Here is a 26,637-nt window from a genome sequence, read left to right as displayed (position 1 = left end):
ATCCCATTCTTATTGTCATCCTAGGCCCAGACAGTATCAGATTGGAAGCAGTAGTGTAGAAAATTATGAACAAATCAAAAAAGACTACAGCTGTGAAATGAATCAGGCCATCGCTCCACATTTAGTATTTCCCCTGATATAAACACTTTGCTTCTTTCTTCACCCTGTTAGGAGGTCTCAGAGCTAGGAGTGGGCTGGGATAATTAGAGCTAAACTCTGACCTTGCTTTGGAGTCGGGTACAAGGTGTCCCTGAGAGCGGCAGATTCTGCTGTCCTAGAAAACCTGTCACATCTTCGAGGCTGTGGGGTGGCTCACTAGGGTGTGAAGCCAGGAAGCTGGGATTGACACGTGGTGATTTATGTGACTGTGAGTGGCAATTTCACTCTTACAGGGCACAGGGGATGGCCCCTTCCCCCAGGCTTTATGAGACTGTCATTAATCACACCCCTCCAGGTGGATCTGTGACCAAGGGGATAATGAGAGGATGCCATGTTGCTAGTTGGCACAAATGTAGGTGCAGCTCCGTTAGGGTGGATAATTTCATGCACCAGCAGAGGGAGAAGCCTTAATGAATGGCATGTGGGCCGGGCACACCTTGTCACTGTGATAACCGTAGGCTCCTCTGTCACTGCACTGTGCCTGTTGTCACTTTTCTGTTTGTTTACCATACCTGTGGTGGATGTGCATGGGGCCTGCCTTTTCATGTTAATCAGAACCAGTGTAGATTCTTTCTTCCTGTTCTAAAAAGTCAAAGAAAAAGTGAAGCTGCTCAGTCATGTCCGATTCTTTGTGACCCCATGGACTATAGACTGCCAGGTTCCTCCGTCCCTGGGATTTTCCAGGCAAGAGTACTGGAGTGGGTTGCCATTTCCTTCTCCATCTAAAAAGTCAGCTCTGACTCTTTTTCCTGGCTTACCAAGAGTCTGGGCAAAGATGGGGATGAAGAATGTGCCTGTGGGAAAGATCACCGTGGGTAGTGTGGCCACCGTCGTCTCTTCCCCAGGCTCAGCCTTGGGCTGGGAGCACATGAGGTTGTAGATGGAAGCCTGTGGGACCCTCTGCGCCTGGGTGGTCAGAGATAATGCAGTGCAGGGTAGGGCTGGAGGTTCTGGCCGCTTCCTCAGATGGCCCCAGGAAGGGGAGCTCCCCCTTCCTCCTCCAGGGATGTGGCCCCACCTGGAACTTGCTGACTTGACTTGGAGTTCTGGGTCTGCTTTGGAAGCAGAGGAAGCTCTGAGGACAGGATGAGGGCCTCTCTCGGGGAAGGAGCTGAGGCTGTTGGAAATCTGCTTGGGAAATCTCTCCCCTCTCCAGGGTCACCCCATGAGCCCCACATACCTTCTCTGTTGACTTAGGGCTGGGGAAAACCTGATGACTGGCCATAGAACCTCCCTTCTCTGATACTCAGGATCCCTATATATGTATTTAATCATCCACTCAACAAATATTAATGGATCTATTGCCACACGGGTCTAGGGACTGAGGATATACTAAGGAACTAAAGAGATACATGTCCAGCCCTCATGGAGCTCACATTCCAGTGGGGAGAGAGGGTTAAAAGCAAAATATATAGTATGTTGAAAGATGATAAGTGCTATGGGAGAAAAATAAAGCAGAGAACAGGGGATGGGGCATGTTCGGGTGGGGAAGGGTTGAAATTTTAAGTAGGCTGATCAGGAAAGCCCTCGTGAAGAAGCAGAGCCTTGTGGAAGAGGAGGGAGCCAGTGGGGTCAGGAAGGCAGCCTCAGGCAGGCGCTTGCGAGTGTTCCGCAAGGCTGTTGCAGCCGCAGCTGAGTGAACAAGGAGGACGGAAGGGAGACTCACATCAGAGAGATGACGGGCTGATTGTGTAGGGTCTTATAGGTTCTCATGAGGACTTGGGGTTTTCCTTGAAGTGAAATGAGAAGTCTTTGGGGCAGGGGGTCCGAGTGGCATGGTCCAACTGATATTTAAGAGGAAGCTCTGATTCCAGTTTTGAGAATAGTCTATGGTGGGATCAGGTTGGGGGAAGGGAAGCAAGTGCTCATGATGTAGCTGAGAGCTGGTGGTGGCCTGCGACAGTGCTGGGTGGCTGTGAAGGCAGTGATATGCTGAGAAGGTGAAGCTGAAAAAAAAATTGCTATGTATGTCAGAGTGTTCTGCCTATGTTTTCCTCTAAGAGTTTTATAGTGTCCAGGCTTACATTTAGGTCTTTGATCTATTTTGAGTTTATTTTTGTGTATGGTGTTAGGGAGTGTTCCAGTTTCATTCTTCTACATGTAGCTGTCCAATTTTTCCAGCATAACTTATTGAAGAGACTGTCTTTTCTCCATTGTATATTCTTGCCTCCTTTGTCATAGATTAGGTGTCCATAGGTGCCTGGGTTTATCTCTGGGCTTTCTAGCCTGTTCTGTTGATCTATAAAAACAAAAATAAACAAATGGGACCTAATTAAACTTAAAAGCTTCTGCACAGCAAAGGAAACTATAAACAAGACAAAAAGACAACCCTCAGAATGGGAGGAAATACTTAACAAAGTAACTGACAAGGGATTATGCTCCAAAATGTACAAACAGTTCAATACAGATCAATATAAAATAAAAAAAAAAACCAAATAACCCAAACAAAAAATGGGGGGAAGACCTATACAGACGATTCTCTGAAGAAGACATAAAGATAGCCAACAGGTACCTGAAAATATCCTCAACATCACTAATTATTAGAGAAAAGCAAATCAAAACTACAATGAAGTATCACCTCATACCAGTCAGAATGGCCATCATGAAAAAAATCTACAGACAATAAATACTGGAGAGGGTGTGGAGAAAAAGGAATCCTCTTGCCCTGTTGGTGAGGATATAAATTGATACAACCACTATGGAGAACAGTATAGAGGTTCCTTAAAAAACTAAAAATAGAATTACCATATGACCTAGAAATCCCACTCCTGGGCTATACTCAGGGAAAACCATAATTTAAAAAGATGCACACACTCCAATGTTTATTGCAGCACTATAGACAAGGACATGGAAGCAAGCAACCTAAATGTCCCTCAACAGAGGAATGGATAAAGAAGATGTGGTGTACACACACACACACACACACACACACACACACACACACACACACACACAGGAACATTACTCAGCCATAAAAAGGAACAAAACTGCAATTGCAGAGGTGTGGTGGACCTAGGGACCGTCATACAGAGTGAAGTAAGTCAGAAAGAGAAAAACAAATATTGTATAATGTCACTTATATGTGGAATCTAGAAAACTGGTATAGATGGATTTATTTGCAAAGCAGAAATACACAGTTGTAGAGTACAAATATATGAATACCAAGTGGGGAAGAGAGGTGGGATGAACTGGGAGATTGGGGTTGACATATATACACTACAGTGTTTGAAATAGGTAAGTAATGAGAACCTATTGTATAGCACAGGGAACTCAAAGTTCTGTAGTGACCTAAGTGGGAAGGAAATCCAAAAAAGAGTGGACATATGTATATGTACAGCTGATTCACTTTGCTGCACAGCAGAAACTAACACAACACTGTAAAGTAATTATACTGCAATAAAGATTAATTTAAAAAAAGATTTGCTGATGGATTCAGTTGGGATGTAAGAGAAAGAAAAGAGCCGTGGGTGACTTCAGCGTTTTGGACTGAACGACTGAAAGGATGGGGTTACCATGTTCAGATCTGAGAAAGACTGAGTAGAGAAAATTCAACTTTGAAGAAAGAAAAGTCGGGAATCAGACTGAGCCCATTAAATTTGAGATGCCCTTCACCTATTCAGAGGCCCCACCTGGTGGCTCAGATGGTAAAGAATCTGCCTGCAATGCAAAAGACCCAAGTTCAATCCCTGGGTCGGGAAAATTCCCTGGAGAAAGGAATGGCTATTCACTCCAGTATTCTTGCCTGGAGAATTCCATGGACAGAGGAATCTAGTAGGCTAGAGTCCATGGGGTCACAAAGAGTCAGACATGACTGAGCAACTAATACTTTCACTTTCAGCTACTCAAGGAGAGTAGCTCAGGGTGGGCCATATAGGAGCCTGGAGTTCAAGAGGATGGTCTCCAGGCTAAAAAGATAGGAGTTTCAGAGTTGGCAGCTTGCACAGGTAATAAAAGCCATACACTGGAAGAGCTCCTGAACACAGCGAGTAAAGGTACTGAAGAGCAGAGATCCCAGGAATAGGACCCAGAGCACCTCAGCATTTAGAGGGAGGAGACACAAATAGAAACAAGCATAGCAGATCAAGCAGGAATGGCCAGGGAGGGACAGAGAAACCCAGAGAGTGACATCCTAAAAACAGAGTGGAGGAAATATGGCTGAGGCAAGCAGGTGATGAGCTGTGTCCAGTTCTGCTGATCACTGGACTGCAAGTTCATGAGCGCAGGGACTCTTCCTACATTATTCTATGCTTTATGCCCAGCTCCTAAACTAGGACCTGGCACAGAAAAGATGCTCAACAATTTGTTGAATGAATAAGTAAGTCAAGTAGGATGAGGACTGATAATTTACCACTGGATGTAGCAGCATGGAGGTGACCTCACAAGAGCCATTTCAGTGGTGTGGTAAGGATGAATGCTTACTGAGGTGGGCTCCGAGGGAGAAGAAGTGCAGGCACAGGACAGAACTGAAAAGTGAGCTTCTAGCTGGAGAAAATACAACATTAAGTCCAGTCTGTCTTGTCACATCACTAATAGGGTCATTGTCCAAGAGCCTGGCTTTCACCTTGTCACTGCAGCTCCTCAACAGAATAAAGCCCAAACTGCCCTGACACAATCCAGTTGCCATCCATCTTTTTTGCTATTCTTAATACCTTTCTTTTCCAGTCAAACAATGTAGATCCCAGATGCCTTATGAACTGTGTAACCATCAGTAAGTCACTTAACCTTTCTGAGCCTCAGTTTCCTCATCTGTATAATAAGGATAATTATTGTATTCAAGGGGTTTTTAGGGAATTAAGCACTAGTGTTCAGTTGATATTCAATAAGTAGCAATAATTTTTATTCCTATTTTTGCACATTTGCTTGTGCCATGTCCTCCCCCCACCCATAGTCCATCTGTTAAAGTCTGCTCCAAGATCCTATTCGAGACTGTCTGTTCATTTATGCATAGCTATAATAATAATAATAAGAGCAAATATTTACACAGCACTTAGTCCTTACTAAATGAGTGCTTTGTACATATGAACGCATTTAATTCTCAGAGCAACCCTGGATAGCAGGTTGTGTTATTGTTCCCACTTTGTAGAAAAGGAAATCAAGGCAGAGTGGTTAGGAGCCTTGTCTCAGGTTGCACAGCTCTCAGGTGGAACAGTAAGGTTGTTTCAGTCATCCTCTCTTCAGAAAACCTTTATCTAGTGTGCACTGTGAGCCAGGCCCTGTGCCAGACACTGGTGGTTTTGAAATGCAAAAGATTCTGCTGTGTTCTTAAGGAGCCCTCAGCATGGCCTTCCTGACTACTTAGGGCAAAGGAACATCTGTTGAATTCCTATAGCCTTTACTGCCTATCACATTCATGAAGTATGAAGGTTGCTGAACATTACTCTGATGTACAAACCTGCAAGCTCCTTGAGCCATGCTAGTGGGCATAAAATAGTATCTTATTTTGATTTGCATTTCCCTAATGGTTAAGAATGTTGAGCATCTTTTCATGTGCTTTTTGGCTATTTATATATGTTCTCTAGATAAATGTCTATTCAAGTTCTTTTTCTGATGTTGAGTTGTGAGGGTTATTTATATTTTTATGTTATCCCCTTATCAGATATATGATTTAAAAATATTTTCCCCATTCTGCTGTTGCTGCTAGGTCGCTTCACTCATGTCCAACTCTCTACGACCCCATAGACAGCAGCCCACCAGGCTCCCCCATCCCTAGGATTCTCCAGGCAAGAATACTGGAGTGGGTTGCCATTTCCTTCACCAATGCATGCATGCATTCTAAGTTGCTTCATTCGTGTCCAACTCTGTGTGACCCCATGGACAGCAGCCTACCAGGCTCCTCTGTCCACAGGATTCTCCAGGCAAGAATACTGGAGTAGGTTGCCATTACCTTCTCTTGGTTGTCTTTTTACTTCCTGGTAATGTTCTTTGATACATGGAAGGTTTAAATTTTGATAAAATCCAATTTTTCTGTTTTTCTTCTGTTGCTCACGCTTTTGGTATCATATCTAAGAATCCATCTCTAAATCCAAGGTCATGAAAATTTATCCCTATGTTTTCTTCTGAAAGTTTATGGTTTAAGCTTGTATTTATGACCAAACTAGACAGCATATTAAAAAGCAGAGACATTACTTTGTCAACAAAGGTCCGTCTAGTCAAGGCTATGGTTTTTCCAGTAGTCATGTATGGATGTGAGAGTTGGACTATAAAGAAAGCTGAGCACAGAAGAATTGATGCTTTTGAACTGTGGTGTTGGAGAAGATTCTTGAGTCCCTTGGACTGCAAGGAGATACAACCAGTCCATCCTAAAGGAAATCAGTCCTTGGTGTTCATTGGAAGGACTGATGTTGAAGCTGAAACTCCAATACTTTGGCTACCTGATACGAAGAGCTGACTCATTTGAAAAGACCCTGATGCTGGGAAAGATTGAAGGCAGGAGGAGAAGGGCAAAACAGAGGATGAGATGGTTGGATGGCATCACCAACTCAATGGACATGAGTTTAGGTAGACTCTGGGAGTTGGTGATGGACAGGGAGGCCTGGCGTGCTGCAATTCATGGGGTCGCAAAGAGTCGGACACGACTGAGTGAGTGGACTGAACTAGGTCATGTATCAATTTTGAGTTGATTTTCTGTATGGAGTTAGATAGGGGTCCAAATTCATTCTTTTGTATGTGAAAATCCAATTGTCCCAAGTGCCACTTGTTGAAGAGACTGTTTTTCATTAAATAGTCTTGGTTTTCTTGATTAAAGTCAGTTGGCCATAGATATATGTTCCTGGACTCTCAGATCTATTCCATTGGTCTATATTTCTGTCTTTTTTCCAGTACCACACTGTTTTGATTATTGTAGTTTTGTAGTAAGTTTTGAATTTGGGAAGTGGGAAACCTCCAACTTTGTTTTCCCTCCAGTCTTCTTTTTCAAGATTTTGCTTTGACTTTTTAGGGACCCTTGAAAAGCTTTTTCAATAAATGACATGGGGCAATTTGACAAGCTTAGAGGAAACAAAAAGAATCTCAATCTAAGTGTCAGACCTTGAACGAAAATTATCTCACAATGAGGACTGACTTAATTGTAAAAGTATTAAACTTTTATTTTAAAAATAGAGAAATCTTTGACCTCTGAGAGTTAGAAAGTGAAAATGTTAAGTGGCTCAGTCATGTCTGAGTCTGTGCGGCCCCATGAACTATAGCCTGCCAGGTTCCTCCATCCATGCGATTTCCGGGCAAGAATACTGGAGTGGGTTGCCATTTCCTTCTCCAGGAGAAATTCCTGACCCAGGGATCAAACCCAGGCCTCCTGCATTACAGACGGGATTTTTTACTGTCTGAACCACCAGAGTGAGCCTTAGACTTGATATATATAAAAAAAATCTGTAACAAGGAAAAACTGATAAACTTTACCACATCAAAATTAAAATTGTTTGCTCTGCAAAAGACTCTATGAAAAGGATGAAAAGACAAGCTAGAGACTGGAAAAATATATTTTCAAACCACATGTTCACAAAAGACTAATATTGAGAATGTATAAAGAACTCTTAATATTCAACAGTAAAAACAAGCAGCCTCAAGAAATCCAATTAGAAAATGGCCTAAAGACATTTCAATAAGGAGAATATACAGAGGACAACTAAGCACATGAAAAGATGTTCAACATCCCTAGTCACTAGGGAAATGTAAATTAAGACCACAATGAGGTGTCCCTACACACCTATTAGAATGACTAAAACAGGAAACAGTGACACCAGTAATGTAGGTAGAGAAACAGAATCATTCATGTATTGTTGTAGCATGCTATAGTCACTCAGAAACAGTTTGATCACTTCTTGAAAAGCTAAACATGCAACTATCAGCCACACCAGCAATTGTACTCACGGGCATTCATCTCAGAAAAATGAAAATTTATGTTCCTATATAAACCTGTATACAAATGTTACTAGCAACTTTACTTGTAACAGACAAAAATGGAAACAACCCAGGCAGCTAAGCAACTGTGGTGTTTCCATGCCATGGAATACAACTCAGGAATACAGGGGAGCAACTATTGATATGTCAAACAATTTGAATGAAAAAGCCAATTCCAAAGGTTAAATATTGTATCCTTCTCTTTGGGTAACATTCTTGAAGTGACGAAATTATAGAAATGAAGACAGAGGAGCGGTTGCCAGGGGTTAGAGATAAGGAGAGAGGGACAGGGGGCGGGTGGGAGGTGTGGCTATAACAGGACCACAGGAGGGGTCCCTGTGCTGGTGGAGAGATTGTGTGTCTTGACAGCAACAATATCAGTATGTGGTTGTGATACTGGACAAAGGTCTTACAAGATCTGTGACAAAGAAGTGGTAAGTGACAAAGATGCATCATTGGGGGAAACCAGGTAAGATGTAAAGATGATTGCTGTGCATTATTTCTTACAACTGTACGTGAATCTCCAATTATTTAAAAATGAAAAGTTTAATGAAAAAAACAAAAAGTGCTACATTATTTAATTTTTTCCATTTATAATGAAAGACCGCAAGCCTGTTGGTGTGTGACACGTGAGCACACATAGTGGTTAGAGGGATGTCAGATGAGGACACTTATTTTTCCATCACTCAGTTCATCTCTTGGCTGAGCAGCACTGACTGCTGGGATGGTCGAGACTGTTACATTTTAAATTGTTTTTCTTCTTAGTCAAATATGTTTGATTTGTGCCTATAATAGATTGTGTTTAAAGACTAGAAACATAAGGAACCCGATGATGAAATACAAGATAATTAAGAGAAAAAAATGGCACAACTGTAATCCTACTTCAAAATTACCTTCCCCAATCTGAAAACTGCATTCATCTGATAAAAAAAAAATCCTTATATGGAGCATCAAGATGTCCTTGGTACTTCAAAAACAGTGTGAAGAGGAGAAAATAGAGTAACAATTATACCCAATTTGGCTTTTCATTTATTGAGAATAAAGGGTTTACCCACACCCACAATGAGCTATTTGCAGAGTGCTTGCAAATAGCGGCCTAGAATCCGTCCCCTCTTGTCATTTATAAGCAAAACATAGAAATTATAAAAATAAACCAGTAGTGTTTTTAGCATAAAATGCCATAATTTCAGACATAAATTCTTGGAAAACAGCTTTTGCTTGTACTGGTGCTGCATCATGGAGTTAAGTCTCAAAGTATTTTTAGTGTATATACATTCTCCAAGCCAGATTTGACATATCACTTTTTAGTATATTTATTCAGTATAATTTAGAAAATTGTGCTTTCTCTTATGTAATTTTAAAAGAGTTAATTGTGTATTTGTTGTTAAATACTACAAAGTGGAAACTTGTCTGTAATGACTACATATTATAAATACTATTAATGCATTAAAACAAACTGTAGCATACAATACTTAATATGATACTCTTAAATAATTTGAAGGTTAAAATCACTTCTTTGTCACATACCACAGAAAAATGGCAACAAGCAGTTTAAAATTTTTTGAAGACAGTAGTAGTGAAAGGCATTTGCAAGTCACATATGGCTGGGCAGTGCGGTGGGTGTGCATGCATTTGTCAGCTTTAAAGTATCCTGAACACATCAGCTGTTAAGTGCCCACTGGCACTTATCTAGGGCAATTAGGAAATGAGGGTCCTGGTTAATGACATGTTCTCCATAACTGAAAATTACTGTAGGTGTGAGCACTGGATTGGGGTCAAGAGACTTCAGTCTTTCACTAGCCTGGGGTTCTTGGACAAATTAAGTGGGATGATGACAATATTAACAGACACTCATCTCCCATGGCGGGCTTCCCAGGTGGCACAGTGTAAGAGAATCTGTCTGCCAGTGCAGGAGACACAGAGAATGTGGGCTCGATCCCTGGGTCAGGAAGATCCCCTGGAGTAGGAAATGGCAACCCACTCCAGTATCCTTGCCTGGAAAATTCCATGAACAGAGGAAGGAGCCTGGTGGGCTACTGTCCATGGGGTCGCAAAAGAGTCGGGCATGACTGAGCACACATACATGCATCCCCTATGGTGAGTGTCTAAAGCCAATCAAATCAGCTTTTATTTACATTTTAGCTTCTTTCTCATTTGGTATGTTTTCTACTCTAAGTAACAGAAAGCCAACTCAATCGGTTTAAGTCGTGAGGAAAATAGAAAACTAGAATTTAGGGCAGCCTCAGAGTTGGTTATTTTAGCAGCTCATTTCAGCAGTACATGAAGGTCCTAGGTTCCTTCCTATGTTCTGCCATCATTGATGGCCCACAAGGCTTCTCTCAGGGTCACAGGATGGTGGCCATGGGTCTAGGAGACCCTGTAGGTCATGAGGGTATCAAGAGAGAAAAGCAGTACTATCTCCTCTGGTGCATTTCTTTATCTCCCCAGCTGCCTTTCTCTCATCTCTCCTTGGCTAGCACTGGGTCCCCTGCTCACCCCTTGACCAGATTCCAACAGAGAGAATGGGAGCTCCATGATGGACTTAGACCATGCCGAGCACAACGGACATTCCGCAGTCAGAGAAGAAAGAAAGACAGTGTGTTTGGTTTTGATATGACAAGGGTTCACGGTGAGAACAAGTAAGTACACATACCAATAGGTTCAGAACAAAAGGTCTTCTAGGCACTGCTTTGTAGAACATGACTTCTGAGATCTGGATTAGCTGCCAAGAGTTTAGACACTCTGTGCCACTGATGCAGAATTGTGTCGTGATTGTGAGGGCAGGCTTGATCACGTCCAAGCTCTGCCATTTGCCAGACGGATTGCCTGAGATAAGCTGTGTACCTTCTCTAACTTTAACTTATAAACCGGGGATCTTATGGAGTTAGCTGTTGGGAGAATTAGGTAAAACAACATGTATGAAGGATCAGGCCCAGTGCTCAGTGCATAACTGGCAATCAATGAACATTCGATGCTGGTGTGATGCAGTGATGACCATGAGCTGATATGACCTTGTACTTCTCAACAGCTGACTAGTTGTTTTTCCTGCTTTCACTCTTCTGTCAGCCAGTATCCCCTCTAGCCATCTATTCTCCATAGAGCATCCAGAGTGATCTGTTAAAAACATATAGAAGATCACGTCATTCTCCTCCTCAAAACCCTCTCATGGCTCCCATTACACCTAAAATCAGATCTAAAGTCATTGTGCATCACAGCCTAGAGTGCCCATATGGTCTGGCTCTTGCCTAGCTCTCTGCCTTCTTCAGCAACATGACCTATATCCCTCTGCTTTGCTATGTTGGTCTGACTCACATCAAGCCAGATCCTACATCATATTTTTTATGCCCGTTGTGCCTTCAGCCTGAAAACTCTCCCCACTAAATCGTCTCACATCTTGTCCCCTCGTTTATTCATGTCTGTGCTCTAAGCACCTCCTCAGAGAGACCTTTGTCATTTGCCCTCTTTAGAACAGTTACCACACTCTGAGTTACTCTTCCTCTTAGCCTGGATTGTCTAGAACAGGGGTCCCCAACCTCTGAGATCTAATGCCTGCCGATCTGAGGTGGAGCTGATGTAGTGATAATGGAAACAAAGTGCACAAAAAATGTACTGTGCTTGAATCATCCTGAAGCCATCACTCCCTCACGGTCCATGGAAAAAGCTGTCTTCCACAAAACTCGTCCCTGTTGCCAAAAAGGTTGGAGACCACTGGTCTAGAAAACAACCTGAAACAAAAGCTCACGTGCTGATACTTGACTGAGGAGGGATACAGTCTCAGGGAAGCAGGAACAAGGAAGAATAAAGACAAAATACTGAATGGGCTGCAGCTTTGCAATCACTGTAGCTGAGGGCTTGGTCTCCAAGGATGTCTTGAGATGAGGCATAGAGCTCTCTGCATCTCTGTACAGATCATCCAGGGAAGGAAGTAAGAATTGATCTGCTGGCTCCCACCTGCATTCCATCTCCCACTGGTCAGGTCCACCCACCCCTGAGGCAGAAACTCCCCACCCCCACTCCACCCCGACCTCTATGATGTAGTGAGTAGCCCACCAGGTAGCCTCTGGGGAAGCCAGAGCTGCAGGGCTCCAGTCTGGCCAATGCCAGTATTTCTTTGTCAGCTGTTGCCACACACAGGGCATCTTGATCTGAGCTGCTGGCAATAGCAGCAGAGGCACCTGGCTCTAAGAATGTGTGAATAGTACAGAGCAGTTGATCAGGCCACTCTGGCCAGGAAGCAAGGCAAGTAGCCAAAGTCCTGGTGGAGCATAGGGGCAGAGAGGTCAGCGTGCCTGCTCAGGTCTGAGCAGTGTGCAAACCAAGTCCAGCACCATCGGATACATTCTCATCCTGCACAGCTCTCTACATAACACTGAAGATGTCCTGCCATGATATTGCATATCCATTTGAATGAAGCAGATATTCAAACGCATGAAATCTCCATAAGTAGGAGCTCATCTTTGCCAGTGATCCCCTTTTCAGATAGTCATGCTATTTACCATCCTCTACTAGTGAGTTGGAAAATGGGGTCATGACAAAAATATCCCTTGTGATTAAAGGAGGTTGGCCCCTCCCTTGGCTCTCCTACTGCGTTGCCTCTTTCACCTTGCTTTCTAATCCTAGTACACACTCTGCTTTTGTGGCCTGGAGGCCTGGCCTTCTCATCCCAGATGGTCCCTGTGTGCCTGGGATTCTGAGAGTAGCTGAGCTTCATTTCCTCTTGTCATCAGTGCCTTTCTTAGGCCCCTTGTACCATCAATCTGGGCCCTGGGAGTTCGGTGGGACTTCTGTCTCTGGAACAGTACTATGGTGAAGGGTTTTGGTTCTCATCTCCCTCCGCTCTCTCCAGTCACAATTCCCTTTCCATCACTACATCTTCTCATTCATCCCACCTTCTTAATTAAAATTCCAACCCTATACCAATTCATTGCCTTGAAAAATTTCCCAAATCAGTTCTCTCCCAAATGAATACCTTATCTCCATGCTGGCTCCCTTTCTCCCTAAATCAGAGTATAAAATAATTATTTCTGAGTGTGATTTTAGGTCTAGGATTTTGAATTTGGTGCCTCCACTGCCTTAACTTCTAGATGACAATGAATCATCACTTAAGAATTAATATTAGACTTAAGGGAAACCTTTCATGTCACAGCTTTAGATCCGAGTAGGCCTAACTTCTAGCAAAATAAAGGCATCGACTTGCAGAATTGAAAATGCTCTCAGAAGCTCACTGAGTATGACTGCCTCCCCCTCCACCCTCTCCCAAACCCCCTCTTAAGAGCTGAGGAAACAAGCCAAGGAAAGGTAGGATTCATCCTGACCCGCACAGCCAGAGAGGGACAGAGGCAGGCCAGGGACCCAGTCTTTTTGCCTCTCTGACCAGGGCTCTCCTAAGATCCAGACTGCTTCTTCAATCAACTACATAGTGTGGTTTGAAGATTTACTAAGACATTTCTGGGGAGGAAGCAGAATGTTAAATTATGCAAGACAAGGAATACTGTTTCCTGCCTATTCCCACCTTCTAATGTGACCTCCTGGTCTGGCTTCTAATGAGTATTTCTGGGGACTATCTGATTTGCCCAAGGTGGACTTGACCCAAAGCTATGGACAGAGTAACTTTTGGTAGAATCTGATCCTTCTGATCCCCACAGCTGTTGTCATCTCTGGGTATCTAATGTGCAGCTGCAATCTGAAATGACCTGTAGGAAACACCATTATTTGGCAGCAGTTTTTGGTCATATGGTTGTGGTTTTGGTAAGATTAGAGACAGAAAAAAGTTTTAAAACTGGCAAAGTAAAACCCCTAATACATATTGGGGATTTTTAAACTTCCTGATCTGGTAAAACACACACACACACACACTGATAAGTTTCTCTTGTGTGTCTGAGTCTGCCTGGGAAGTAATCTGAATTTTATGTCGCCTTTTAACTTTTTCCTTTCAAACTTGCTAAATTGTATGATTTCAACATTTAAGCATCACAGTTGGCTACTGAAAATCATCAGTGTGCTTGCGAGTCCTAAAACAAGATTTCAGGCAAATTCTGAAATTCTATGTGTAAAATCTAGCCCATTTCCCAAGTTGGAGAGTATTATTAAACCAAGAATTGCCCTGAGAGGTGAAAGCATAGAGCAACTGGAAGAAGTGTCAAGGTCTGCTGGCATCTGATGCTGCCTCCCTGAAGACTTGTTTTATTTCGTCATTCACACTTCACCTTTTTTATTCCAAGGTGACTTTTAATTCCAGTCTTATTTTATGCACAGTAGTCACAATAGCTCACTTCAGATGTTAGCATTATCTCTAAGGGATATTCCGAACATCAGATTTGCAGCAGCTATATTTCCTTGCTTCTGTGGGAAGTGGAGGAAGTTTATGGAAGTCCAGTCCCTGCATTAAAGGGAGCTATTTCTGATCTCAGTCGATCTACAGACCCTGACTTACATATGACCCTGAGTTATTAAAAAACACATACCCCAAGGCCTGCCTTGGTTATGTAATAGGGTCACTAGGCTGACTCAGGGACTTTGTGTTCAGAGCTGAGAACAGAAACTGGCTTTTCCGAACATCTCAAAGTCTGGGAAGGTGGCTGAATCCAGCCTCCAGGCTGTGGGGACTCTATCTTGGCCACTGACTTCAGAGGGGGCTCAACATGTTTCCAAACTTCCTGGCTTCCTTTTACATGCCATCTTCATCTTCTTTTTCCCACGATGAAAAGTGCTGTCCCTTTCCTGGTCTGGCTGCAGAGAGTCTGGCCTCAAGCCAGCCTTGGAGTTTCAGTCATGGGTGGCCTTGGCAAAGATTCATGGTCAATTCTGAGAGAGCATCATGCCTGCCAAGGCCAGGGGCATGGAACGTGGAGCAGCCTTTATGCTTCTGAGGACAAATCATGGTATCCAGGGGAGAAGTCACAGCAGAGTGAGACCTGGAAGTCACCCAGATTTCCTCCAAGTCCTCATTTTACAGATGGGGAAACATACCAATAGCAGAAATACAAATGGCTCTGGGTTACAAGCTGAGTGTTAATAGAGGGAGGGCTGCATCCCAGAACTAAACCTGTGTAAGGGCAGGGACCATGCTGGCCCATCCACTGCAGTCTCCCCAGCACCTCCTACAGTGCCTGATAGACACGAGGCCCCTGTAGAAGGAACAAACAAATATAAGAGCTCTTCTTCCATGTCAGTTTCGCTTCTCCTGATATTTAACTAACCTTAACAGCAGAAAAGCCCCTCTGCCCCTCCTCCAGGCCAGGAAAGACCACAGAGGCATGAACAAGACACTTTTCCCCCATGCCGGGGCATCACCTGCTGCCCACACAGCCAGAGCAGAATCCCCCTTCCAACCCTCAAAGGCTCCTGCCCATCAGGTAACTAGTCTAGTTACCACCAGACTTGTCTGGCTGGAGTCTCCCTCCTAAGTTTAATGCCACCCTGGACCCACAGTATGACCATTGGTGGGGGGAGGGGCTAGTTGTTAACAAAGTTTCCAGTTTATTTGGTCACCAAGACTGATCTTTAGGCCAATTAAAGAAAGCAATATGATCACTGGACTGTGGTCTGCAAAAGCTGTAGATGTTGAGAAGGGATCCAGAAAGGTTTGGGAGTGCCAGGCTTGGAGGCGAGCTCTGGGCCTCATGTTTGGTTCTAAGCTTAGGAAAATAAAGGACCCTCCGGTCAGACCTTGGCCAGGCTAGGCAAACGTCACCTGGGACTGCCTCTGTATGCGTATGATTTCGTAAGATTCTGCAGTGATAGAAGGCAGATTTGGAAAGAGAGGAAAACTTCGCTATTTGGCCGGTTGTTGGTACTCAGCAAGGGGGAGTGTTATTTGACTTTGCCTCCAGGGACAGCTCTCTTGGTGCGGTGTGCCGGCCCGCCTGAGCGGCACAAGCTATGGCAGCTGGTTAAGAGCAGCCGCGCATCTTGAGAGCACAGCCTTCAGGAGCCCCGCCGGGAAAAGAGGAAGAGGAGAGGAGAGGAGGGGTGTGTTGGGGGCGGCCGGTGGGAGGGCTCGTTGCCTGCAGGGACCCACAGAGCCAGGGCGGGGAGCTCACCCCCTCCCCCCTGCGGTTGCAGAGATCGCCCCGGAGCGCCCGAGCCCTCCCACCCCGAGTGCGCGCCCGGCTGCTCCGCGCACCTGCCACGGGCCCCGCGCGGGTCTGAGCGGCGGGCGGGCGGCGCGCACAGGTGGCGGCGATTGGGCAGGCGGGGCCCGGAGGGTGACGTCACGGGCTCCGGTCCCGGCGGCAGAAATAGGGCAGCCGCCGCGGCGGAGCTACAGCAGCGGGCAGCGGCGGCTCAGAGAGCTGGAGCCGCGACAGCCCTCCAGCGCGCCCAAGACCCGCCGACAGCCAGAGAGACCGACCGAAGGACGCGGGGCCGGGTCGCCGCTGCCACCACGGGGCGCTCCCTCCCGCCCGCCGAGTCCGGCCACCTGGTCTTCCTTTCGGCCCCGGCCGCCTCAGGTACGCAGCGCAGCTTCGGAGCGGTCGTGGGGAAGGTGCCAAGCCGCCACCGCCGCCAGCCGGTCCCCCTGCACCCCGTTGGGATCCGTGCGCCCGCGGCCCCGCGTTTGCCTGCAGGGCCCGGCTGGGTGCTTGCTTGTCCTCACCGCCGCTCCGGGTGAGCTAAGTTTGCCTGCCTGCGGGGAGGCGGGCACGGGACCCCCGCACCCGGGGTAGGCAGGGCTACCCCGATCGGAGCCAGGACTCGGGGTAAAGGCTGGGGCGCCGAGGCATGTGGCAAGTCTGCAGTGGGGACCAGAGTGACCGGGCTGGTGCGGAGCACCGCGCAGAACCACTCGGGCCGAGCCCACAGCGGGCGCCGGGCTCCGAGTCCCTGCAGGTGCGGATCTTGGGCTCTGGATCCCGAGCGGCCTCGGGGAGCGCGGTTGCACCTGGGCTGGGACTTGTGCCCTTGACCCGGGGCTGGGCCGTGGGGCGGGCGTCCTCACTACCTCTTTCCTCCAGCTTTGCGGGGAAACTTGGCACCTGCTCGCTGCAGATCAAAGGGCCCGCGGCGCCCGAGCCTGGCCCTCATAACCCGGAGGGCCGCCGCGTCCAGGACTGAGCGCTCGGGCTCCGCGGAGGAGGTGGGGAAAGACCCGGGACCCCACTCGGTTCGGGCAGCTGGCTACTCCCCTTCCGCTCGGCCGGTCGCTGTTCCAAGCAAGTGCCGGTATTACTTGCTGGGGAGTCAGTAGCAAGCAGTTTGTTTGGGGGGTGTTAAAGCACCGTGCTTGGTCCTAAGAGCTTGTAATGTGGGCGATCTCCCTCCCGTCTTTGCGCCAGCACAAAACGTGTTCCAAGTTTCGGGGGGACCTAGGCGACTCGGGCAGAGCGCACTCCGCTTTGGGAGCGCGTGTCCCCTTGAGTTTAGGAAGGAGAGCTTGGCGCGAGCCTTCGGGGCTGCCTTCAGCTGACGAAGCGGTGCCCCTTGAGGCCTGCCACCTGAGGACTTTGGCGCCCACCCCTCTGGCAGGAGCAGAAAGCTACTGGAAGCAGTAGGGCTTCTCAGACATGCCCGGAACGTGGCGAGCATCCCGTGCCGCGTGTCCGTCTATGTAAGCTCCTAGGGACAAGGCAGCGTTGGGCCGCCTAGGTCTGCGTCTAGCCCAGAGTTGGTCCCCCGTGCGCTGTCCAGCAGACCTCGCTCCTGATCACTGTCGCCGACATTGATGAATAGCGCTTCCGCAGCCTCGCCACCGCTTCCCTCTAGGTGTCGCTTCCGCCGAGGTTTCCGGCGAGCGGAAAACAACGCCAATAGCTTTGGTCTGTTCCCTTCGTGAATTTGTAGCAAACCTGTGCACCAGAAATTGTACTCGATGGGCCCCTGAAACACAGACATCCGTCCACATTCTCTGGGCCAAACAGAATTTTAGTAAGACGTGGCACTAAAAATGTGCGTCCCAAAATGGGCCCATTTCACAATCCATGAGGCGAGAAAAGGGTCGGGAAGAAATTCGGACTTTTCTTTAAAGTCTCGAATTATTTTCCTACCATCAGGGTTGGGGGAAAGCGAGAGATGACTTTTAACAGTGCCCTCTTGATCCTGGAATGATCCAGACAGGCTGTGGGTCTGGGCAATGTGTCAGGTGGAGCTGCTCACCTGGGAAGCACAAAGTCAGGGGAGTGAGGGATGTGGCGTCTCTGACCCCAAAGGTCCAGCAGCCCTTAGGCAGTAGCTCTCATGGAAGACCTGAGCTGATGCCCTACAGGGCCATGTCTACTTCCCAAAGTAGTTTTGTGAGAAGACACTGCAGCATTACTAGATTATTTCTGTTTAAACACATTCAGATGAATGTTCACTTTCTTCCCATCCTGTATAAAAAAAGACAGCCCTCTCTGCAAAGACTTCAGACAGAGCAAAGGTCAGTGCAAGAAAATAGTCTTTGATGTAATGAATATAAATTGCTTAATAAAAGTTACAGTGGATTTTCCTCTCTTCAATTTTTTTGCCCACCCTCTATTATTATTAATTCCAGGAAGGGTTTTTTTTTTCTTTTTTTACAGAGAGGGCCAACTTGTTCTGGGTACGGGGAGAACCTTATCCCTTTGGCTGGGTCCTGGAGGTAGTTGAGGGAGGAATAGATTGAATTTTTCTACCTTGATCTGCCAGTCATTCAGGATTCTTCTCCTCCTAAGGGCTGCAGGCTTCCCCTCACCCCCACACCCTGCTCCCCCCCAACCTTTTTTTGTGATCTTCATGATGTGATCTTTTGTTTGACAACATTATATTTCAGAAATTGGCACTGACTAGTAGGGATTTCCTAAAAATTTCCTTAATTGCTACTTTGCCTTTTTTGGTATTTTTTTTTTTTTTGCAAACTCAACCTTCTTGTGATGCTGTGTGCTTACTAGTTAATCAAATTAGGCAGTTATTTCAAGAGCACATCTTTCCTTACATTTTCTATCTTGGTGCATAACACAAGGCATGCAACTTCAAGTAAAACAGAACTACAGTGGAGAGAACATTGTACTCCAGAAGTATAATCTGAATGTTGAGGATTCTATATGTTAACTTCGTAGTAAATAGGAGTGTCATAGATTTACACATAGACTAATTTAGATATCAAATTTATCAAATGTAGGAACAATTAACCAAAGATACAGAGTAGATAATTACTGGGAAATGGAATATAACTTCATTATAGCTTGCTTCATGGTTGCCTTCATATGTTTCCATGCCTAATTTCCTTGGATTGGTATTTTAGAAACCATTTTAGGAAGTTTGAACCCCTTTCTTTTTTTCCTAAAAGACTCACCAATCAAAACTGCAGTCCTAAGCCTTGCAGAAGTTAGCAGGTAGCTTCCTGGTTTTAGTTTGGGCTTTTGATGTGTTTTTTTTTTTTTTTTTCTTTGAACATGGGGTGAGCATACAGAGAGAACTGTAAGATTTTGGTGTGTGTTGCTGATTGCCAGCATCACATGTGTAAAAGGCAATGCACCTAAAAGCAGTTGGCTAGAGCATACACTTTTCAATTAGGTTAGAAATTCAGGAGGCTCAAAGTCACAAACCTTACCGTCCTCTTCAAGGCTGGATGGTGTTGCTCAGTTCTGCCAAATCATCTTTGTAATTTCTGGTCCTGTCTGTGACAAAGAGGAGCCATTTCTGCGTGACTACTCCATAATGTCTGGACTGGTAATGTCACCATATTCTGAGAGAAAAGACAAGAGAGAACAAACCAGGAAATAATCTTCCCCAGAGCTCTGAGGGTCAGAATTCTTCCCAAATTCTTCCCAAACAGGGCTGGTTCCTGGAGGAGGAAAGAGAAGTTTGTGTCTATGTCAGTGCTTCTCTCTGGCCTCTGACACTGTTCAGTAAAGACAGATTGCATGCCACTGTATGTTCTCTGGTGGGGCAGATTTGGAGTTTACATGTTCATATCTATTTCTCCCGGACCATTTGCCTTCTTTGGTCATGGTTTTTCCACTTTCTTCAGAAAGCAAGTCAGTATTTGGAATGTTACAGTCTACAGATGTGTAGTACCTCTATAATATTAAATACAAATAAATAATAGTATAGCTATCAACTTATAACACCAGGAAATCCTGTGGTTTTCACAGCAAGGTGAAGTAGGGCTCATTCATAACTTTAAAAAAAGGAAAATCAGTCTGTCTAAAGAGAGAATGCATACGATTCCATATGTAAATTTGAGATGATATGAGAAACAAAGCAGTTGCCTAGGGGTTCAGGATGCTCCAGTGATAGTCTAGGTCTGGCCACTGAGTTGGCTTTATATATTGGGTGACTCTTTCCACCTTCCAGGCCTTTGGTGCCTGTCTAATCAGTGGCCAGCCTGGCACCTGATTCTCCCGAGCATGGGGAAACATGAGGCTCAGGTGGGAAACCCCAGAAGAAGCAGTGAAGTACTTTCCTTGGAAACTAGATATCTTAAATATTAAGTGATTGTGTTTTATAAGTTGTTTGAAAGGAGAAATAGTCCCAGATCTTTTATGAGAACAATCTCAGGTAGATTTATAACCAATCTTGGGGCTCTAGCATGGATTGGATGAAGCTTATAAACCTAAATTGATTTCAAAAGGAGCTTTAGGTTGAAAAAGAGGGTTTGTGACCTTACTGGTGATACCTTCCTATTTCTATGATGGGGAGAGTCTTGTTGTGTGTTCTTCTGTCTGCGGGCCAGTAGCGCTATTTGAATTTGAGGAGTAATTAATCTTTCAACAGACCCTCTTTCCCCAAAGTGACCATCTACCAGGCTGACTGGTATTGCCAGTGAGCTGAAGGGCATCCTTGCTGCCTGGCATCCTTTGCATCTCCTCATGGTTTTTTGTTTTTTTTTTTTTTTTATTTCAGCCACATTCATTCTAGGCCAATAAAGACAGCAGTGATGAAGGCCGAGGAGAGTGTGCCGTGTGGCCCCATCATAGGTGGAGTGTGGGCAGGGGGCAGCTTGACCTCCCCCTCGCTCTGCTCCTCTGCTTGCTGGAGCCATGGAAGCTGGAGGAACAAGGTCTCAGCATCTTTCAGAGGAGAGACCTGGGGCTCAGGGCCTCCGATTTTGTTATGTGTAGATGTTTCCCCATCATACTAAAAACTCCCATTCATCCAAATGAAATATTGCTAAGGATCAAGAGGCCTCAGTGGACAGGGTTTGAATATAGATCCACATCCACCTGGCTGGCTTGGAGTCCCAGCTCTGTCATTTATTTGCCACATGGTCTTGGCAGGGTACTTAACCCTCTCTGTGACCCATCTCCTCTGTTACCTAACTAGGAGCTAATCCTTGCCCTCCTCATGGAATAGCAATGAGGGGTATGAGTTAGTACCTATAAAGCATTTAGAACAGTGCCTGACACATAGTAATTGCTATATAAGTGTTAACCAAATAGATAATCTCTATTTGGTTATTAGACAGATCATCAAAATTGATTTAGACCCAGTATTAATTCTTTTTTTTTTATGAACTGAACTGTCATAAAACTTGAGTTGTAAATTTTAAGGCTGTTGCTGCTGTAGATGGAATGAATTGTCAATCACCCTGAGTATAAAATGACATCTCAGACGCATCCACCATGCAAATGAAGTTTAATCTGGTGGTGGCCAAGCTGAAATAAACTTTACAGAGAGGCTGCCTAGGAATATTTCAGAAGTTGGCCTGTTTCACGTTTCCTTGTCATCTAGTAAAATCCTATGGGAACCTCAACACAATCTAGACAAAACCAGAGACGATTCCAAGTGCAGCAATGCTGCAGCTCAGGTTCTGAAACATAGCTCAGGACAGCTGGGTTAATGGCAGAGGTCTGGGTACACCCTGTTGAATGAAGTGATTTGGCGCTTTTCAAAACAAGTGAAATGAACAGAATTTATTCTGATGCTATCCATTAATAATAAAACATCCAAAATAATTGGTCTTGGATTACTAGACGAAGTGAAAACTAAATACTCGATATTGTGGCTTGAATATTTTATAACTCCAGGAATTGACGTCTGTAAGTTATCTAGAGTGAGTTTGGATTATCTTGCTGTTTTTTAGTTTATTTCAGCTTGAAGGCATGAAAAGGGAGAGAAGACCTTTGAAATGTATGCTTACTCCATGAGCACTGTGTGATGGTGGATAAGTAGGGAAGGATGAATAAAAGTAGAGTGGGAAGCAGTGTCTTTCTAGTTCCAGCTTGAATTACTGTTGCTTGTTTGAAGAAAAAAAAAATTCCAAAAATCGAATAGCTGCTTTCTGCGGTCTCTGGAACATGGCTCTGTGTTCAGAGGAGAATAATTTATGGAGAGTAGGGTGTTGCCCTATTTATTTTTAGAAAAACTGGTTTCAGTTAGGGAAAGTCATTTTTATTCTCTTGTAGTCCTGAATGTGATTTTCCCTCCTCCTCCTCCCTGTAAGAACACACACCCTAGCTCGAGCCCTGGATGGGGAACGTAGCGCTGGGTGGCTGCTGATAACGCTGCAGCCTTTTCCCAGGTAGCCGCCGCACGGGTTCCACTTTGCTCTGCCTTCCTCAGAGGGGGGAAGCTGGTGCAGATGGCGCTGAGACCATGACTGTCACATTGGATTTACTGGCCACCCAGACTCTTTCCCCGGTAGCTCCAGCTTTCCCTGCAGATGTCCAAGATGAATGGCTGAAGAAACATAGGTAGGAGTAGGAGCCTGTGGACTCCTTAAAAAAGAAAAAAAACCTTCCCTTAAAAGATAGCCATAACTTATAACCTTGCCTCTCATAGGCCAGTGTTACATGCCCACAAGTTTTAGTCTGGCTCCTCATTGCTGTGGGTATTTCTGTCTCAAGTTGGGGACATAAAGCAAGTCTGGAACGGCAGCTTTACTGGGGTGTGGAAGGCAGCCACAGGAAGCCTGGAAGGTGGCAGGCAGTGTGTTTGTTTGGCAGCCCTGGCAGCAGCTCTGGTGATTATTTGATCCCTCTCCTTGTGTAGCACAGGGTCCTTCTAAGCTGGCTTTGGGGGTGAGCATGGGTGGAGCCTTCGAACAGGCTGTAAGGTCTCTCAAGCAGCTCGTCATCTCTGACTCGGACACCTCTCTGGACCAGCCCTGAGCCAACTCACAGGGGGTGCTGGCCTCCAACGCGCTCTGTTTTCATCTCCGCAGCCCTGAGCACGAGGCAGTGTGGACCGCATGCAATTAAGCGCTAAATTGTGTGGTGCTCACAGAAATCAATAACCCTTAAAGTTTCCTTGGGTCAGAGTTGTAAATACTGCATGATGAGCTCTATCTGGCTATGTTTCTCAGAGATACTGAAATTAAGGCTGGAATATGTTCACAGTGGAAACCTTAAAAAGGACAGCTAATTGGACAAACGCACCAGTCTGTGTCTTTGTCCTCTTAACACAATGCCCAGCATATATTAGGACGTTGAATTTTTATTACAACTGATCCTTTGTGTTTTTTTCATCCATGTAATTCTTTTATTACTTTCAATTGCCCATTTCTTGTCCTCTAGTATTTTAGACAATACCAAACAGAGTCTCATAAAATATCTTAAATGTTACTGAAATCCTGTTATCCGGTGGATGTTTGAATTCTACTACAAAAAGGATTGGTCTTAGAACAGAAACGAAAACAGTAGACCCCTTAATGTTTTGAAGTTCACTATCTTGTTAACTTTGTCCTCAGCTACAAACAGGAATGCTACAGATTTAACATGATTTCTCACCCGTGTTTATTGTGTGCCCCACTGCAAATGCTGTCTGCAGAAACGGAAGCGTGGACACATGGTAACCTATCAGTGGTGTCTCAGCCTTTCCACCCTCATTTGTTCTTACAGATGTGGTGACAGGTGTGTTTCAAGTGGGTTTCTGCATACCAGCCAGCATTTAGAGCTTTTACTGTGTGCCCAGCCCTGCCTCCTTCAGCCCTCACAGCAGCCCTCTTGGGTACATATTATTGACCCCACTTTAGAGATGAGTAAACTAAGGCTCCAAAGTAGTGTAACTTCTCCACGGTAAACCAGAAGACCTGGTGCCAGCATATAAACTCAATGTTTATCTGATTCTGGAGAGCAAGTACTCACTCGCTAACTACCCCTTGACTTGTTTACATTTTGCAGTGCTTAGTGCTGGGTATTTGTCATTTTCTCAACAGACTCAACAAAATGAGACCAAGAGGCTTTTGGCTACATCTCACACTGCTTGGAGCCTCCCTGCCTGCTGCGCTGGGATGGATGAACCTGGGAGCCAGCGGAGGATGGAACGTGGGTGTGGGAGAGTCCCCGGCAGAGGTATAGTCACATCACAGCTGGCATGACATTTAAAACTCATTGCTTTTGATTGTTACAGTATCTGATTTCCTTTCTGCCTGTAGTTTATATCAAGTAGATTGCAGTGGAATTGAAGACCCTGCTCCCTTTGCAGTAGGAGACAGAAGGAAGCCGTGTGTGTCGATAGGGACTGAAGGTTTATATGATGCTATGACAATGGTCTAAAATCTCTCCAGTGTTGACGATGTATCCCTAAATCAAGCTGTGGTTGCATGGTTTGTCTTCTATGCAGACCCTCCCGAGAATGGCCTCTGTGTATGTTTAATAGTACTCTGAAAGTGCCGACTCATCGGTGGAACACACCCCTGTGAATTAATGAAGTCTTTTAATTATAAAATATGTTTTAAAGGAAACAGACTCCTTTTCAGCTATGTAGATAAAAGAACCAGGAGGAGTAAGAACTGGCGGGTGGAAGTCCTGAGGGAGCCGGCCTTAATGAACAGATAAGAATGATTAATGGCATGTTAGGTATATATAAATGCTTCTAAAGTGCTTGAAAAACTTGTTCTCAAATGCCTCCCGGGAGAGTCTCGCCATCCTGCTAATTGCTTGGTGAACTCTGGTCTGAAGTGGTGAAGAGGAGCCCTAAACAGCATCCGCTCTGCTCAGGTAGTGGGCTGCATGAACTGGGGGCTTGTGAGGGATGTAGACTTTCTGCAGAAAATGTTTTGTCCATGCTGAACCTTAAGAAATGACTAGACCGTCCTTCCATTAAAACTACCTAGGATTTCCTTGATGATGTGGTGAATACTAATTCTCACCTGAGAGCTTTCCAGGACATCTTAATTGCCATTGTCTTCCAAGATGCACCCCCTTTTCCTTCACTTTGTGCCTGCGTCCTGTCCTGTGGAATAAGGAAGAAAGTGAAAGTCGCTTAGTCGTGTCCGACTCTTTGCGACCCCATGGACTATATAGTCCATGGAGTTCTCCAGGTCAGAATACTGGGTAACCTTTCCCTTCTGCAGGAGATCTTCCCAACACAGTCACCCCCCAAAGTCAGCATAACCTGGAGAGTGAACAACGATACCTGGTATATGGTAGGATTAATGCATTATTTGATCAAAAGACATGATTTCTCTTTCATTATTACTTAATTGTAATGCAGTCCCAAACCTACAAGCCTTACTCTTCAGGGAGCTTCAGAAGTAATTTAATGCATACACTTTTCCTGCTGAAGTTAGTGTGGCTTCCCTTTGTGGTGAGCAGATGATTAAATAGAAACACTATCTCTCCCATCTAGCTCCATGAAGGATGCAAGGTAATGCTCTTTTGAAAGAGTCTGAAGGCTGACTTGCCAGCAAGCCCGGCATTTCCCAATGGGAACCATTTAATCACTATACTGGTACTCATACAGAGAGAAAATGATCACTTAACTCCTATAAATATATTGTTGAATATTTACTAGAAAAGCAAACAGGCAAACACACAGCAAGGTGTGTTTATTCTTCTTACTGTTGGGGCTCGTTGGCCCACTGTTTTAAATTGCTCATTTTAGTTAAAACAGTCAAGCCAATTAAGGTGGTTTTAGCTGGAGGTAAATTGAAGATAAGTTGATATCAACCCAGGGCTTCTTTATTTAGCTAGTACTTTGTATACCAACAAGAAAAAGCAGATGCTGCTCATCCTGAGGACGGGAGGCTCTTTTGCTTGGGGATATTGTGCTCCCTGCTTGCCTTTTTTAGGATAGAGCCCGGGAGACACCATTGTCACCCAGCTTTGGGAATGTCACTGCTTCAGGGAAAGGAAGTGATGCCTCTGTGGACTCTGGAAGGCAGAAACATCTGCCTTAGCCCTCCAGTTCTCTTTGCTGTAGTCTGAGTTTTTGTGAGTGCTTGTTGAGTCTGCTTCTGCTAATTTTTAAATGAGATGATGAGGATGTGAATGGGCCCAGGACATAGGACAACCTCCTTGAATGTTTAGAGAGGGCAAGACATGTATTGTCCAACATTGTAACTGGTTAGTTGGCTGACCTTGATCACACCTGATGCATGGTCCCACTGTGCCCTCACTTGCTAGGGTCCTCCTGTGTCCCCCCCCCCCACCCCCGGTTTTTTTTTTTTTTTTTTTTTTGCAAGTCTGAATCAGCCACTCCTCCATGGCCTTGCTCTGGTTCTTACCTTTTCTCTAGAATCTTCTTTGACCACTCTTGGTCATGTTTGATCTCTCTCTGAACTCCTACTCCTAGTCTTTCCTATGTCTTTTTCTTTTTAACTCTTAAATTTTATTTTAGCATAAGAATGTAGCCGTCTTCTTTATCTTTCTCTTCCTTGCAGAGGCTTATTGAGCTTTTCAGTCAATCGATATTTATTCAACATTTGGTACTAGTCTTGAAGTCACCTTGATGCTTTCA

At 45.1% G+C, this 26,637-nt stretch overlaps 1 protein-coding gene across 4 annotated transcripts in view; it reads left to right on the top strand.

Annotated features, from left to right (window-relative positions):
- FSTL4 (follistatin like 4) overlaps positions 1 to 26,637 on the top strand; it is a 657,291-nt gene that overhangs the window by 226,596 nt on the left and 404,058 nt on the right. For 3 of the 4 annotated variants that reach the window (XM_020908080.2, XM_070465356.1, XM_070465357.1), the window contains one exon: positions 24,113 to 24,248. In XM_020908080.2, coding sequence (XP_020763739.2) covers positions 24,123 to 24,248 — 126 coding nt within the window. In that variant the 5' untranslated portion in view covers positions 24,113 to 24,122. Of the gene's footprint in view, positions 1 to 16,162; positions 16,509 to 24,112; positions 24,249 to 26,637 lie in introns of those variants that run through there. The other variant, XM_020908083.2, reaches the window with a different exon arrangement.

The sequence above is a fragment of the Odocoileus virginianus genome, chromosome 3 (assembly GCF_023699985.2).
Source record: "Odocoileus virginianus isolate 20LAN1187 ecotype Illinois chromosome 3, Ovbor_1.2, whole genome shotgun sequence".
Classification (NCBI taxonomy): domain Eukaryota; kingdom Metazoa; phylum Chordata; class Mammalia; order Artiodactyla; family Cervidae; genus Odocoileus; species Odocoileus virginianus.
Note: the sequence above shows the minus strand (reverse complement) of the source record. Positions and strands in the feature narration are given on the sequence as shown.